The 16,576-nt window shown below is 37.0% G+C and overlaps 1 protein-coding gene across 3 annotated transcripts; it reads right to left on the bottom strand.

Annotated features, from left to right (window-relative positions):
* Nucleotides 1–5,501: 5,501 nt before the first annotated feature.
* RAD51AP2 (RAD51 associated protein 2) lies at nt 5,502–15,978 on the bottom strand. Of its 3 annotated transcripts, XM_053938359.1 has the most exons (5): nt 15,902–15,978; nt 15,146–15,195; nt 11,007–11,872; nt 9,364–9,456; nt 5,502–6,720 (listed from the first exon to the last, which is right to left on the bottom strand). In XM_053938359.1, the coding sequence occupies exons 3-5, from the start codon at nt 11,734–11,736 to the stop codon at nt 6,602–6,604; spliced, it is 942 nt and encodes a 313-aa protein (XP_053794334.1). In that variant the 5' UTR covers nt 11,737–11,872; nt 15,146–15,195; nt 15,902–15,978; the 3' UTR covers nt 5,502–6,601. The 3 variants fall into 3 exon arrangements, with proteins under 3 accessions (XP_053794334.1, XP_053794335.1, XP_053794333.1); XM_053938360.1 differs by lacking the exon at nt 15,146–15,195 and having other exon boundaries at nt 15,902–15,974; XM_053938358.1 differs by lacking the exons at nt 15,146–15,195; nt 15,902–15,978 and having other exon boundaries at nt 11,007–13,121.
* Nucleotides 15,979–16,576: the final 598 nt, after the last annotated feature.

Genomic DNA, 16,576 nt, shown 5'->3' on the forward strand with positions numbered 1-16,576 from the left:
ATGGAAACTTGTTTGTATATATTTCTGGGCTAAAATGAAATGTAGGTGGAGAATGAATATAATGAAAGACCTGATACAAGCTTGGACTGCTGATTTCTTAAATGGAATTTTTTTAATAGAAGAGCACAAACATGTATTTTTAAAAGCTGGATGAACAAATAGAAATAGCTCTGGGCAGATCTAATCTGCATGGCTTGCACTTACAATATGCATTAAAGAATTCAAGCTGACATTGACCTTGGCAGCACTTACAAAGGAAGAATTTTCACAAGGATGAACATGTCGTGTGCTGTGTCTTCAGTTTTGTGAACAGTCTTGAAATTTTTTTCAAATGTTCATTTCTCATGGCTCCAATCTCTGTACCTTATAATTATTTTCAATCAATAGCATACTAAATCTATGGGATAAAAGAAAAGCAGTGTAGTGTGGCACACAAGCATAATTCAAGCTTTCATCATCTTTTAAAAAAAATCCTCTTCTGAAAAATGTCAATAGAGATCCTCTTCTAAAAATATGTCAAAACATATTTTTCTACAACTTTCCCTTCTCACAAAAGTTATTTTTTACATATATATTGATAATAACAGGGATTTTTTAAAACAAATAAAATATAAGTGTAAAACAGAAATATACATACATAAAAGGAAATAAGCACAGAAATACTCACAAACCCTTTTTAGGAAGCAAAAGCAGAGTTATAGTTAATTCTCACAGCACTCTCCTTATGACTATGGCTCCAAAATCAATGTCTTGTTCAAGTTCCCTTGGCCATCACACTCCACAGGTCCCTGAGAAATGAAGATTTCTAACACTACTGATTTTTAGAACCATTTCTGCCCACCAACTCAAAGCTGGGTGAGTCAGCACCCCCTGTGATAGCACAGGCTTACAGGAATGTGGCACGGGAAGAACAGTGAGACCATTTCCCACCCACCCATGGCCAAAGAGCCCCTGTCACAATGAAAATATCGGACAAGACCAGTAGTTCATGGCAGCTGCTCAGTTTTAGTGCACGTCTGTGACACAAACAAGCTAAGTTCACAACTTTGGCAAGCACAGGCAGGTAAGTTTTGCTGGAACTAGGCGGAGTGTGGGAAAGTCTGACTCTACTTGCTTTCAACCATAATAGCAGAACCTCAGAAAATTCCAGCAAAAAAAGAAGTTAAGGAGAGGGAAGAAAGTCAGGTATGAAGAAGAACAAGTTGATATGTAGGATAAAGCACACAAAAGCTGGCCCAAATGGCATATAAAACTTTATTCATTTTCTCAAGGAAATGTTTTCTCCAAAAAGTGTGAGAATGTTTGGAATGGATGAGAAGAATTAAACTCAAAATCCATCTCCAGACTATTTATAGGACACTGCCTTTGCCGGGGACAGTTCCCTGCCCATTGCATACATGTAATTCATCCCTTCATTCATGACATCATCATCCTCCTCCAATTAAGCAGAGATATTTTAAAACTGAAACATTTCTTTATCTACCATATAGAAATAAACCAAAGATTGCTCTCTTTAAAATTTACAGACTGAAAAAAATTACTTTCAAAACCCCTGGGACAGAAACCAAGTCCTCGTTGCAATATTGTGCAGTAAAGAGTGAGTTGTGAGCAGAGATCCTGGATGCTGCTTGAATGCAGACCTAAGAATAACAGAATGTCAATGTTAGAGAGCACTTTATACAGCTAATTCTTCCACCTTTAGGTCCAAGTAATAGATAAAAAAGATTTTTCAACTCTTGCACTCTATTGAGAACCCTGACTGTGGCAAAGCTTCGCCTAAGTCCCTCCACTGATCAATGGAGAAAGATAGTTCTGTCCCAAAGGCAATTCAGGTCACCTTAGGGCCTATCTTACTTTATTGACTGGGGTTTCCCAAGTCAATTCAATCTGTTTCTCATCTCTCCACATGCAGCCATAACATCTATTACAATTCTGAAATCTATCATTGCCAGTATGTTAAATTACAGGCTCCAAAATGTCATTGGTAGTAGGAATATATATTTTGATAATAGGTTAAATATGGTAGGCTTTACATGTGCATATATATATATATATATATATACACACATATATACATACATGCTGAAGCACTTATTTTTCACATTTTTTTGTGAAGTTTTGCATATTTCTGCATTTTTAAGCTTTGACAGAAAGTGCTTGAACAGCGGATTATTCTATGCATCTTTCTTAGTGCATACACTGAATATAACTTATATTGAATTTTCACTACAGCTCCTGGCTAAAAATATTTTCATGATTGAAGGGGCCTTGTAGTGGGAAAATTTCAAATAATGGAGGACACATTTCTATGATAGCATTGAATCAGATCAAATACCAAATTGTAGCATATATTTTATAAAACAAACATCTCTTTACTTTTATTATTTTATCAGATCATGATAGACTAATTTTTCACATGAAATTAAACATAACTTGTTAAATTGCTGCAGTTCCTAAAGACAACTATCAACCATTCATCTACCACACAGATTGTAAATGGGTGCCTTTATTTACATTTTCACCTCAACCATTATGACAGAAATAATTTTGAACAAAATTAACTTTTCATTTTCCCAGATACTTTTAAAATGTACCTCTAGTTAACCTGGCACTGTGTTTAGAAATGCTCTACCTGTGGCTCAGCAGGAACACAGCAGGTGAAGTGACCTCAGTGTCTTGGCTAGGGGAAAAGAGTAGGTACATTCTCCAGTGGTGTGTGGGAATAATGATGGGATGTCCATGCTAGGAGCAGAAAATTAAAATCCAAGTGGAATGTGAATTGTAAGACCAAAAGTGGAACTCTTCCCCAACCACATGAAACTTCTTGGTAAAGTGTATTCACAAAATGCCTTGTCACCATCTTCCTTAATGCACAACCTTTTGATAGATACAGTTATTTGAACCCTTTCTCCAAAGGCTTCCCTGAAATTTATCATCTGTTTTGGTTTGGCAACTGTCTTCCAACAGTAGGAGGAGTAACAGGACTTCATTACCTGTTTCAATTCAATTCCCTGATAGAGGAAACAACCAGACTTCTATATGCAGGTGTTGTTATTAAATTGAATTTTAATAATCTTGCTTATATTCACTCATGAATTGCCCACATTTATCCAAAATACACTGAGAAGAACAGTTTTAACTTTGCATCCAGTCATTTGAAAGGCAGACAAAAAATACATTCAATTACTATTTGTTAAAAAATCACATGTATTGGTAGATATAATGAAATTCAAGGTTTTCAGTAGGCTATAATTGAATCCTTTTGTATTAAACAAGCCCAAACTATATCTATTGTTCTAGCAGCTGATATAAAATGATTCAGAAATTATATTTAAGCTTTCCTGCATAATTATTAAAATATGATGACACTTAACAACTGCATTTGTGTTACAGTCAGCATTAGCAAGCTTAGCTAACTCAAAAAACATCACCAGATACGGTGTCTGCAACAGGAAAATTGAAAATCCATACATATTGCTTCAATCAGATATGCAAAGACATATGGTGGGATCTTGGCTTGGCATTTTTTCGTGCAACTCCGAAAGTCCCTGGAATGGCGCCAGCTTCCATCGCTGCTCTGCACAGCTGAGAGCTCTTGTGTTGCTCCCCAGCAGAATGAGGTACCTGAGCTATTCCTGCTGACGGTGGCTGGGGAAGCTGAAGCTGGCAGAAGGCCAGGCAGCATTCCCAGTGCCAGCCCTTCCTCTGTTATTTAAGATGAGGCCATGTTGTTAGCAGCTCTCTCCAGCTGAATGAGCAGTCAGACATGAAGTTTACATAATATCTCAGCTGGACTTTTCTACTTCTCTGCATGGTCCAATTTTTGTTGTTTTGTTTGACTTATTGTCTGGGTTTTTGTTTGGGTATTTTCCAGAATCTTTTCCAGGATATTTGGGGACATTCTTGCACAAGCTGAACCATCAAACACAAGGGAGTTTGCTACTGAGTATAAATTCAGTGAATTAAGACTTTATCTCTTGAAAAAGTAGCCTGTGTACCTCTGTCTTCTGCAGACAAGAGCATTGTAGTATTTTCTTATATAAGCATCAGACAACCAGGCATATTTTAAAAACAGGTGAGTTCATTGATTTAATAATAGGCAAAAATGTTCTTCAGTGGAAAGATGATTAGCTGTATAAACAATGCTGAGGTAATTTCAAAGAATCTTTCTATTATATTAATTTCTGCAGATTTTAGACTAATCTGAGTTTCTAGGCATTGCAAATTTTACTATAAGGCAGAATAAAATTGCCTAAATATTTCAAGGAACAGTTTATCCTTCAATTTCAGAATTACCTATTTGAATGCTCATTACAAGTACACTTTGGTGGGGTCACATCATCTCCATACAGGACTTTGTATTGAAGTTATCGATTTCAGAATGACAAAGACCATTTTCTTGGGTCTATTGGACTCAATGGGTTGTAAATGCAGAAGTATATCTTCCAAATCTTAAGAAATCCTCCTACTTTAAACATCAACCTTTAGAAATATGACCTAAAAGAGCTATTGATAAGACATCATGCCTGGCAGCCAGTTCATATCTGGCAGCACTCAAGAACTGTTTGCCCATTTGTGAGGACAAAACTCCAGGGGGACATTCCAATGCCTATAGACCAGCTCCCCTTGCTCTGGGCCAGCACACAATAAACAAGACTCAGCTAAATATCTATGATCAGCTTCTTCTTGCTGGGATCCAGAGAAACTTAAGTTGATACTTCTTGCAAAGCACTGAGAAACTAGAATGCCTCTACCAACCCTTAGCTGATATTTAGAGGTTGCTATCTATCATAGGCCCTCAAGCAGCTCCACAGTGTCACCCTGCCAAGTTGCCCTCTCTGAGACAGACATATCTGCTGCTGATGGTGAAGGTGCAAAAGTCATCCATCCATCCATCCATCCATCCATCCATCCATCCATCCATCCATCCATTCCTGTCCCCAGCTGCTGCCTCATTTGCATACTCCCAAGGGAGTTGTCTAATGGCCCTGCCCTTCTAGGGGCTGTTTCTTAACATATGTCCCATTTGTCCACTTGTTTAGCCCTTTTAAACTTTTCCATAAATTAGTTATACTGATGAAGGATAATGTATTGACCAGAACTATGCTTGCAATTAGCATGTACAATTTTTACATTTGCATCACCAAATTTTTAGTGGGAAAGTTAGCAACTTTTCTTGTTTAAAATTACATTAAAATTTAAACAGGTGCACACCATTTACTATACCTTTTGGACAATCTGTGGTCAACAGATCAGTTTAGAAACTCTTATTTTAGAACCAGCTGTTCCTAGAAACAAATTTTCATCTGAGATTCTTACTATTTCATACAAAAGGAGCTATGAACCAAATTATAACTCTTTTTCTAGATTTTATTGTTTCATTGATTTCTCTCAATATTGTGGACTAATTTTTTTTTTCTTATTGAGATCCTTATAACATAAACATACTGATATGCTTACTATTACATATGATATATTCTGAATGTCGCTGCTAAAGAAATTAAACTTTGAAGTTACTTTGTCTTTGCACTGGTGCTAGAGATTCTATAAAAAATTTATCTGCAGATAAATTCCCTATCAATTCAGCTTGCTCAGTTTCCTTGTGTCAGCTGCAACCACATATTATTATTTTTGTAGGGGTTTATCATCATTCCATCACTGTTCTGTACCTGGAATACTCTCTTATCCACTGCAGGGTGAAATATTCTCTGTCTAAAAAACTCTGTGCAATCACAGATGGCTTTATGCTTTCTTCTGAATGCCTCTTATTAGATTACTCTTGTTCTGACACTTCAGGAATTTTTTTCAGACTTCACTCATGTTTGTTTCTTGTTGTGCTTTTATTCAGTTGAAACTGCCTCTATTCTTTATAACAAAAATATCAGTATAATAACAATTAGATGTCCCTAACCAAAATCTGCATGCTTCAGAGCATTCCAAATGTCCCCATTTCTCAAGATACATGATCTTCAGAATTTATGCACTGTTATTTTGCCTCCATGATGTATGCAATGGAATCAGTACCTTCAGATGAGACAATCTGTCTGTAGCATTTATAGCTTTATTCCAACTCTTTGTCTAATGGGACAAGTACATGGAACTGGAAGTACCTCAGAGGAAACTGCCACTGAGGCCTAAAACATAATCTTCCTTTTAGCAATCTAAACTTAACTTCCTGAAATTCTCTTCTACATCACTCTAAACATTTGTAACAAATATCTTTAAACATACTTACTGAGTTTTTAAAACTACATAAACACACAGAGGATTCTAAGGATGTGTGGATGTGGCAGAAAATTTCAACTGTATATTTTAATAGATGAAAAATACATGACAGATTTTATTAATATTACATAAACTTTAAAAGGAATTCACCCTTCCATTAAAACTTCTACTAGTAACATTCATTATAAATCCCTTTGCTATCAAGTATTCACAGGAGTATTTCTAAATAAATCACTAACAAATACTGAAATATTAATATCTAAAACCCCTTAAACCACAAAGATCAAAGTACCAAAAAAAATTAATGTTAAAACATTTCAACAGTTTTCAAGCAGAGTTATCCCAGATGTGAAGGTTGGTAAAAGAATCCAGGAAGTCATTTCAGATAAGGATGAAGCTTCTTTGGCCGAGCCTTTCTTGACAGCCCAATCCTGATGGGGCCCTTGCAGGTTTTAAGAGGCTGTACTCTTATGACATCACGAGACAAAAAGTATCCTATATTTAAAAGAAAGAATCAAAAATGAAAGCAGACCCAGAATTCTGTATGATATAGACAAGAATCACATCCTGACAAGATAGATAAATTAGACCAATATTAATTAAGCAATCCTTTACTTCATCCTATCCCACCTCCACTCTGCTGCAGAGCATCTAACAGATTCTTTTGGGCTGAGAACGAAATGCTTGCAGCTGGGTCATGTGCAGATTCTTTCTGATTAGAATAATCTTCAGCCCAACATTACATAACTTTCCTAACAGACTGCAAAGGCTGTTAACTTGATACAAGTTAACATTTCAGGACAGAGCGGACATGCTGAGGTGGATACACTTTAATACTCACAATTAGGCTGATGTCTTGCCCTGTGCCTCTCATTTTACATAAAGCAGGATAGGACAATGTCTATTTTCTGTTCCACATTCTATTAGGTAAGGTATGCACCATGTAGTGATCTCTAGCACTGATCAGTGTAGTATCAGTCATCCTTTAGAAGTTGTTCTGTTTTGCATAAAATAATACTCACTGGGGCAGAATAGAAGACCCATGACCTTGTTAACTAGAGATTAGGACAATGATTCATCTGGAAGAAGAAGGGGTCAAATTTCTCAAGATCTTTTCCAGTTCTATTCTGCATCATTCTATAAAACAATGAAGCACTGAGCAGTTAGCTAGAACATCAAATTGTGTGTGTATAAGAGTTTTAGGTATTCAGCTGGTATCCTAGTAATGGGAGAGAAAAATTTCTCTAAGACTTTTACAAGAATTTTGAATGGTGGGATGAGAAAAAAATCCCAGAGTTCTGTTCTTAAGTCAATGATGAGACAGCAGTGCTGCTATGTCTTTTGTAAGACTTGTAAGAGCCAGCTGGAAGAGGAAAGGCATGCACTGAAAGTCAGTCAAGTGTTGTGGGTTTATAGGTAGCCAGGAAAGCATGGTTGTTAGTCACAGTAAACTGTAAAGCTACTGGAGTATAAATCTTCTTGTCCCACATAGGTATCTCCTTTCCAAAGCAATCACAGGTTCTGTGACAAGATGTGATGGGTCAGAATCCTACTGAAAAATAGAGGGAGACAGTCACACATCAGCATAACTTCTGACATTAACTCCTATCAGTACAGTAAGTATAGTATTTCCCCTGACAAAACCTGGTTTCAGAATAACCTCCAAGGCAACTTTCAGTGTAAATGGAAGAGAATTGTCTCTGCCAATGTATCTCCTCAAGGAAAGATGATACTCAACAGTTTCCTATTTGCCATCATCTGAGAAGGATGATGAGGGGAACATTCAATTTTTTTCAGGTTTTTCTACTGGAAGAATACTAGGTTCCTGTTGATTCTGACAAAACACTGGGAAAAAAAAAGGTATAAAATGCCCTAGAAATATACCACTGCCCTAACAACCTGCACAATTCCTCAGCAATCATGGAGGAAAAAAGGAGACACTCATTGCTAAGGTCTCTTCCCGAACATTTCTGGAGAAGCTCAGATGGAAATTTAGAGAACACGAGGAAGCAATGTAAAGGAAATAGACATAACAGCAATGGAGAAATCATCTAATTTCCTTTGTCCTTAACCCTGGAGCACAAAACAGCAGGGAAAGAAGAAAAGGAAAAACATCCAGGTTTAGTCATGGGAGGAACACTGTTTCACTTAGCAAGTTTCAATCTCATCTGAACAAGACTTCCAAGAGATGTTAATATCAACCCCCTTGGTGTGTTATGTACAATACAGCATTCTGGAATCTGAATTTCCCTAAGCAATAACAATACCTACTATGTAAGTCAGAAACTAGAATCCACATCACAAAAATTATAACATCTTAAAGAGTAGTGACAAAGAGCAAAGAAGTAAAGCAGAATTTTCTGTAACATTTTGCATTTGGTATATGAAATATTTTCACAAGATGACATAACTTCAATAAAATATAGGTGAAAAGAACGCCAGAGTTCATCTGTAACTGTTTTTCAGTCTCTTTATTTCCCAGAATGGCCTGAGAAAAGGAAACAGTTTCTGAATTCTCAAACCAGAAAGTTGTCCAACAGTTTTAACAGATGCAATGGGGAACAAAAGTCAAAATAGCAGTAGATTATTTCACTAAGTAAAGCAGAAGTTTATTTATAGCCTTTCCTTGACAAAGTTTTTGAATTTCATTTCAGAATAAACCAAATGCCTTGTTTTACTGTTTCCATATGTTGGAAAAACTGCCAAAACATGTGTTTTGAAATCCTAAAAGATCACTTTACAATATCCTTCTGGATTTCCTTCCACAATGGGTACAAAACTGCAAATCTTCAAAAAAAGTACAGTGAATCATGTTCTCCCTGTAGTATATCTTGGCTATATTACAATGATTGAAGGCCCAAAGATGTTTGTTCCAAATGGCTCCAAAATAAGCAACAAAGGAAACCCCATGTTGTTAAAGTTCTTTTCTTCTCTCCAAAGAACAAAAATACTCATCAGTATGGCTTGTTCTGTGAACCAAGCCGAAGACAGGACACTTTTCTAGTAACCTACAACTAAACCAAATGTGATTTCTGGAGACAGAAATAAAAAGGGAAGAAAAAAAATACAAATGTTTGAGAAGTAAGTCTATTAGCACTGGGATTTGTGGTATAAATTGCAGCATAATGTAACTATTACCTCCTTCTTTCTGTAAATTATAGCTTTGTTCCTTAAAAAGCGTGCCGGGTAAAAATACTGGATCCCATGTGTATGGATATCTATAGGCTGCACCTAAATAGTGTTAAAACAAACAAAAAAAATACATTTAAGTTTTTTATTTGATTACTAGAAACAAATAATTACGTTTGTTTCATCTAGTAATTAATTTGTGGTTGTTGTTGATTTCATTAAAACATGTATGTGCACACTATAGGTAATGTTAATGAAGCCACAAAGTCTCATTCTCAGAGGCTTGCAAAAAGTTGCTTCTACACCTCATGAAGTTCTCCTTTACATAAATGCAATAATGCAGTTTTTAATCCTCTGCTGACATATCAGTTGCTCCACTTGGATCTTCTTATTCCAGGCTTAAGCAGAAAAGTGATCACTTGCTGAGCCATTTTCCCAGTATCTGTTAAGTTTTCATGCTCTGCAAAGCATTCAGGTGTAACTTGCAGCACATTATATTGTTAAAGCTCTACTGAACAGAATTCCTTCTGCGGTTTTTCTGTGACACCTTAACAATTTCTTCCCAGACACTACTTACTTTCATATCCCCTCTGAAATGTTCACTATATAAATTTAGAGCCAAAGCACTGAGAAATTTAGCTCTGATGACAATTTTGAGATAGCTGCATTTTCGTCAGGTAATTTACCAAATGTGACCAAAGCATAAACCTCAGCAATTTTGCTTGCAGCTGTGAGATCTCATCACTTCTGCAAACTGAATTTCAGGTCCAAAATCTGACAAATACACAGTCTGAAGAGTTGTGCTTTTTTGAATAATTTACTTATCACTTTTGAGTTATTTATACAAGGTAGAGCATTTGCAGGGTTTTCTTCCCAGTGTCCTTCCTCAACTCATTAAATACCTCTTGATTATCTAGCAAAACTCTTAGACTCTTAGAGTCTTTTGACTCTAAGAAATCTTAATAATCATATTTTCCCACATCCTATTTGTAATGGGGATTGAGCTTCTCCAGGGAAAAAAATTGAAAGTGTTAAAACCAGCAGCATCTAAATTTTGAACAAAGATAACTATATAAGTTGTATGAGTTATATAGTTATATTCAAGATCAGGTTGGACAGGGCACTGAGCTGTCTGATCTACTTGCAGATGACCCTGTTTGTTGCAGGGGGTTGAATTTGATGACCTATAAATATCCCTTCCAACCCAAACTATTCCATGAGTGAGTCCATGTCATCAGTGAAAGGAAACAGTTGTCTCCTTTGTAAACATTGTATCATGTTTTAGTTGAGACTTTTTCTCTTTTTGGGTGTGCATCTCAATGTGTTTTTGACTGTTTTAAGGAATTTATGGCTCATTGTGATGAAATCAGACAAAATGAATAATCTGAAACAAAATGTGTATTAATGCAGGTTTCAGCAAGCCTGGAGCTGACCAGCTGAATTCTGAGCTGCACCTGTTACAGCACAGTGTGCAGTAGTGCGGGATTTTTTGGTTTTGGCTATTCATAGGCAAGTACATTTGTCCACCAAACTCTGAATTCCATGAAAACATGAAATTATTTGAGTTGAGAAACATACCTTTAAAGCAAATTAAATACTGCCTAATATTTAAATTTTCTTAATTACATAAAACAGTAATTCCATGTGCTTACCTTTTGCAGGAGAGTGCAGCAATTCTTTGCTTGACATTCTTGAAATAGAATATTCCTTAGATACTTGCTGGTCTTCATTTTCATTTAATATCTTTTCATGCAATGAACTTTCATTAATGTCAATCATGTGTTTTTCTTTTGTGGTACCACAGACTGGAGAAGAAATACGTATTTTCCTTTGTGAATCCCTTGTCATGTTTTCATCTCTTCCCTCAGCATTATTTAATTCACAGTAGGTGTTGGGCAAGTTTGTTTCCAAACTAGATAAATTGTTTACATGTTCTTTGCTAATTTCATGAAACATGCGTAGCTCTTCTAGCACTAAATCAAATTTTCTCTTCAGTTCAAATTCATGTGTGATTTTATTTTCTAAGGGTAAATACTTATTTTTTACATCTTCAAGACATCCATTGTTCATTACGGATAAAGGCATTTTTAATTCCTCTTCTGCAGCAATGAATGTTTCAGATTTATCTTCTGAATATGACATAATCAAGTAATTCATTACAATCTCACATTGACTTTCATTAGTTACATGCATTTGTTCATAAGTTCTCTCTTCCTGTTCTTTTACATATTCAAGATGTTGTTTCAAAGTTGCTGGCTCTGAACTGCCTGTCTTATTCATCTGTTCGTGGCCTTGTAAAACAAGCTGCGCTGTTTCTTTAGCCGCTAATTGCAAGTATGTATCTGTCACGGCAGGACTGCCCGTGGATAGATACTGTACCATGGCAGGAATTGTTTCACTTGCCTTTTGTTTGTCTGCACTTGAGGAACTCCTGCAGTGCCCATCTTCACTTATTTCTCTGTTGACAAACGAGCTGCTATCCAGTGGCAAAGTGACAGACTGATAAATATTTGAGGAACTAGGAAATAAATTTTCAGAAAATAAATAAGTATTTTGGTCGTCTACTTTTTTATTTGCTAGATGTGGGCTACAAGTACCTACGTCTTTGCAATTCTCATGTTTGTTTATTTGTCTATCTAGCAACAGGACAGAATTATATTCTTTTGTGGTTGCTTTTGGCTGCTCAGATGGAATTAAGACCTTGTTTGATTCAACAGGCAAACACTGAATTTCTTTTGAACCAGTGACTGCACTTCCTTCACACAACATTTTTTGGATAGAACTGTCTTGCTTTACAAGTGGGATCTGGTCAAAGTCTTCAGAATCAGCGGCTAGGGGAATTTTTTCATATGTGTCAAAAATAGAAAAATATTTTTTATAAAGAAAATCATGACAATTCGTTTGCAACTCTTTTGGATTAACACATTCTTTTTCATCAGCATTTATATAACTAGAGTTACCCAAAAATTTTTTCGTGGTATATGTTATTTCATTAGTGACTTCATTTGTAGAAGTTATGCCATTTCTATATCCAGTGGTTTTGTGTTTCTTATTTTCATATAAAACAAAAGGGATAGCTTTAAATAATTCTACATTAAAAGAACTATTAAGCCTCATGCTTAGTTTGTTCTTCTCCTGCTTTAGGGCATTTACTGATATTTTCTGATCTGTACTTTTCTTATGTACCTTTTCAAATTTCGATTGTGAATGAGCAGGAAAGTAACTCTGGTACCTAAGATTGGCTCCTATCAGATACCGTACTTTTGTGATATTACAGCAATAGATCCTGTGTAGTGAAGAACTATCAAAAGAGCCCTGCAGCAAGATAAGGTATTTAGCTGGTAAAATTTGCTTTTTCATACTGTTTTTGTGACTGACTGACCTCAAATCAGTGGTAAACCCTTCACTCTCTCTGAATAAGAGGTGATGTTTCCTGACATGTCTTCCCTTACATAATCTGATTTTTTGGTTATGAAAGGGAGCTCCTCTTTGAAGGAAAGCATACTCTTCTTCACCTGAAGTTCTATAAAAGCATCTTCTCTGCCATCCATTATGCAACTCAAAATCAATGCTTTCCACAAACTTAGAACTTAAAAACCCTGGATAAGTTTTATTTTCATTAAGAAATCCTGTGGTTTGCCTCCAAGAATTATCTGTGCATGTGTTTAACTGTTTCTCTCCTCGCATAGACTTCCCCTCAGTTGTCAATATAGTATTTGTGCTACTGAAAAAGGAAGCAAGCATTTTCTTTAGTACCTCTACCTTATGATGCTTTGAAACAACAGCCAGCAAACACATGAATATTTTATCATTGTGGTTCCTATTTATAGTGCTCTTTACTGACTCTTGAGCATCACACTGCTCTTTTAATGTGTCATGGCAATGAGACCAAGGTGTAACACTGTCATCCTGACACGTGGCCATATCTTCATGGAAAGACTCCGTCCACATCCTGACCCATCCAAACAGCATGTTTTGAAATGAAAACTTTAATTTGAGCATTTCCTTCCCCATAAATACATTGCAACTTGCTCTCTCATCTGGAAAATTCTGTACAATAATGCAAGGACAATTACTTTTAAATGTAATATTTTTTGTTGCATAACTTTGGAAATCAAGTATTTCCTTTGTGGAGAGTTTTGATTCTGCTTCATACAAACAAACAGCCCTGTTGGAATCATGCACACTACAGTGTACGTTTAACTTATTTTTCTCTAATGCTTCTGTTGTTACTGGAATACTCATCTGCATATGAAACGTTTCTGCATTCTCATTAGTGCTCTTCCTCCCCCTTCTCTGCACAAGATCATTAGAGCTGACATATTTCTCATTCTGAACATTTTTAGCACTAATGTAAATGTGAATCTTTGACTTCTGGTCATCATCACTCTCTGAATTCTCCATTATTTTGTCTTTGAAGTAATTTTCAGCAAATATTTTATTATATTCAGTGTTAGTGCTGTTGCATCTGAAATAAGTTCCAGATACTTCTTCTTCTGCCAAAGTGCTGTGCTCCTGTTTGTTAATTGGTGGACAATTATTTTCTTTAAATTCAAAACCAACAGTTGAAGCTTTTACACTGCTTGTATAATTTTGCATTTTTTGTTTCCCTATCTCATATATTTTTTGCACACCATGTGTCTGTTTAGATTGCATTAAAGATGGTTCACCTTCAAAATTCTTCCAGTCTGCTTCCCTAAAGTTAGTTGATTCTTGTTTACTATTTATTTTATTTGAAATCCTAGGAAATTGAAAATTAGGAATTTCCAGTGGTTGTATTCTCTTAAGAGGTTTCAATGTTCGAATTATATACATTGAATTATTTCTCTCTTTATTATCTTCTTCTGCAGTAGTTTCCTTATCGCAACTGGAATAATTTTTATCTTCTGCAGAATATACATTTTTCAGAAATTTACTTTTTTTATGTTCTATGCATGAAAACAAAGAATTTGTTCCACTCAAAAATGGAATTTGAAAACGCTGGTATCGCTGCCACTTTTTATTGGAGACAGATTTTTGACTTAACAATTCTGTCTGAAACATGTGTCTGTTTACTGAAGTAACTGAGGAATTTTGTTTGAGCTCATTATCCTCATTTCTTTTATTATTTTGTTCTATACTGTTGTTCTGCTGCACTTGGGGTGGGTTTAGTACCGGTAGATTTTGACATGTGTCAGCAGTGCTCGACACATTGAGCAGCTCTGTTTCAAGGGGCTGTCCACCTACATTCAGGGAATTGTCATCTTCTATAGGATTTTGGTCTTCATTTTCAGGACTCCATTTTTTGGTGAACGCTTCATTTTCTGATAGTCTACATGCTAATTCATTACTACAAGCCTTAGAACTGAAAAACTCTCTCATACAAGTTTTTCTTGCTGTATCACAACTCTGTTTTTCTAACACCCAGTTGTTTTGTCTTTCTGAAAAATATAGGAGTTCATGTGGTGGTGTTTGGACCTTGCTCCCACAAAGTCTGCTTTGTTCTATCTTTTGCTGATCCTCTTTCTCTCTGATTTTTTGATCACTTTCTGCTTTATTTCTCTTTGCATAAAGGTAACATTCAGTTTCATCTGGTGATGCAGATAAAAATCTTTTGGAATATGTACTTTTCATGCTCACAAAAATAAGTACTATATTTGCAGAGACAGTCCTGAAAGCTAAAAATATTAAAGTTTTAGGCATAAATTGTATCTTAATGATTTCCAAACTCTGTAAGAAAAAAAAAATCATTAATTCTATAATCTATAGAATCTATTGCAACATTTATATTTGCTATATATACATTACAGACCTGAGATAAAGGCAGGATCACTGAACAACATTCTAAGCCAAGATCTAAAACTTAAGAAAAAAAAAAAGGTTTACTAAAGTTGTGGATTTTTGCAAAAATAAAATGGATATTTTGATATGATGACAAGTTAAGGAGATGAATTGCCTTTTCTAAATCTGAGAGTAGATCCTTTCAAACTCTTAAAATTTTAATTGTTAAAAGAAATTTCCACTCTTGTCTTCACTGTGTGCCAAGTTGTAAAGTGCAACTGTAAGATAGTTTATCAAAAGCTCTTGGGTATTCCAAAACACTGTATCAGGTTTTATCCTCATATGCAAAGAGGCAGTTCTGTTGCAGGCACAAATCTGGGTTGTTAAATGTCCTGGTACTGGTGATTTTTAGTGCATGTTTCTTCAAGATAAATGTACTCATCAGTTTAATTTAAAAAGTGATCTGCCTCTTATGAAGAACATAATTTAATTAAATTCTGTATAGTTATTGAGAGGATTTATCACACTTGTATCAGCCTGCCTCGTCAATGTCTCTGAACAACCCAGTCACAGCGCAGAGCTGACACCTGAGAGACGACAGGAACATATTCAAAACCTTTCATTAACTACATAATTAAGATAACTAATTTTCTTAACCAGGACTGCAAGATTCGGTAATCACGTGCTGTTCCTAACTTGACAGATTTACTTTTTTAATGGCACAGGAAAATCTACTTTGGCAAGGAGCACAGTGACTGAGGGATATACCTGTAAAATGAATCCTCACCTTCAGGGCTTTTCCGTCTCCCTTAAGGCTGCTCTGACCCTCCCTGAGGGGTTCCCCTCGCTGCAGTGACAGGACTCCCCTGTCCTGTCGCCGAGGTGGTTTCCCTCTTGGCAGTCACCCACCTCCTCCCTCCCCTGGGAATTACGTGTGAAGGCAGGCGTCTGACCCTCTCAGTTTGTATAACCTCTTGTAAGCTTTCCCTTTTCAGCCTTCCGCAGTGTTTATCCGAGAGCCTCGGTCCCGCCGTGTGGCACTCGCCGGCGGAGCATCCCTCAGGGGCGAGGGGTTCCCCCGCAGCCAAGCTGCCTCCCCGCGCCTCCTCCGCCCTCTCCGGGCGTTGTCTCCTCCCGGGGCTCGGAGTGCCCAGAGTTCCCCTGCCCTCAGATCTCGGGGCGCGGGACTGCCCTGCTGGAAACCGGGAGGCGCGGGCCGGGGTCCTCCCGCCACCCTCAGGGGTTCCCGCCGCTGCCACCGCCCCGGGGCGGGAACAGCCTCCGAGGCGGGAAAATCCCGCCCGGCCGCCCGCCGTGAGGGGCGGCCCAGTCCCTGTCCCAGTCCCCTGGCAAGAGGCCGGCGGCTTCTCCTCGCCCCCGGGCACCGAGCGGCCGGTTGGGATTCATGCGCCAAACGCTGCGGGTTGAGGCGTCCGGTGGCCGAGGGGCTGCGGCTGGGTTG

This window comes from Vidua chalybeata, chromosome 3 (assembly GCF_026979565.1).
Source record: "Vidua chalybeata isolate OUT-0048 chromosome 3, bVidCha1 merged haplotype, whole genome shotgun sequence".
NCBI lineage: Eukaryota > Metazoa > Chordata > Aves > Passeriformes > Viduidae > Vidua > Vidua chalybeata.

Coding starts and splice junctions, on each gene's coding strand:
- RAD51AP2 (XM_053938358.1), bottom strand. CDS start 13,098: ATGCTTGCTTCCTTTTTCAGTAGCACAAATACTATATTGACAACTGAG. Junction 9,457..11,006: donor GCTGCACTCTCCTGCAAAAG/GTAAGCACATGG, acceptor AACACTATTTAG/GTGCAGCCTATAGATATCCA. Junction 6,721..9,363: donor TAATTTACAGAAAGAAGGAG/GTAATAGTTACA, acceptor TTTTAAATATAG/GATACTTTTTGTCTCGTGAT.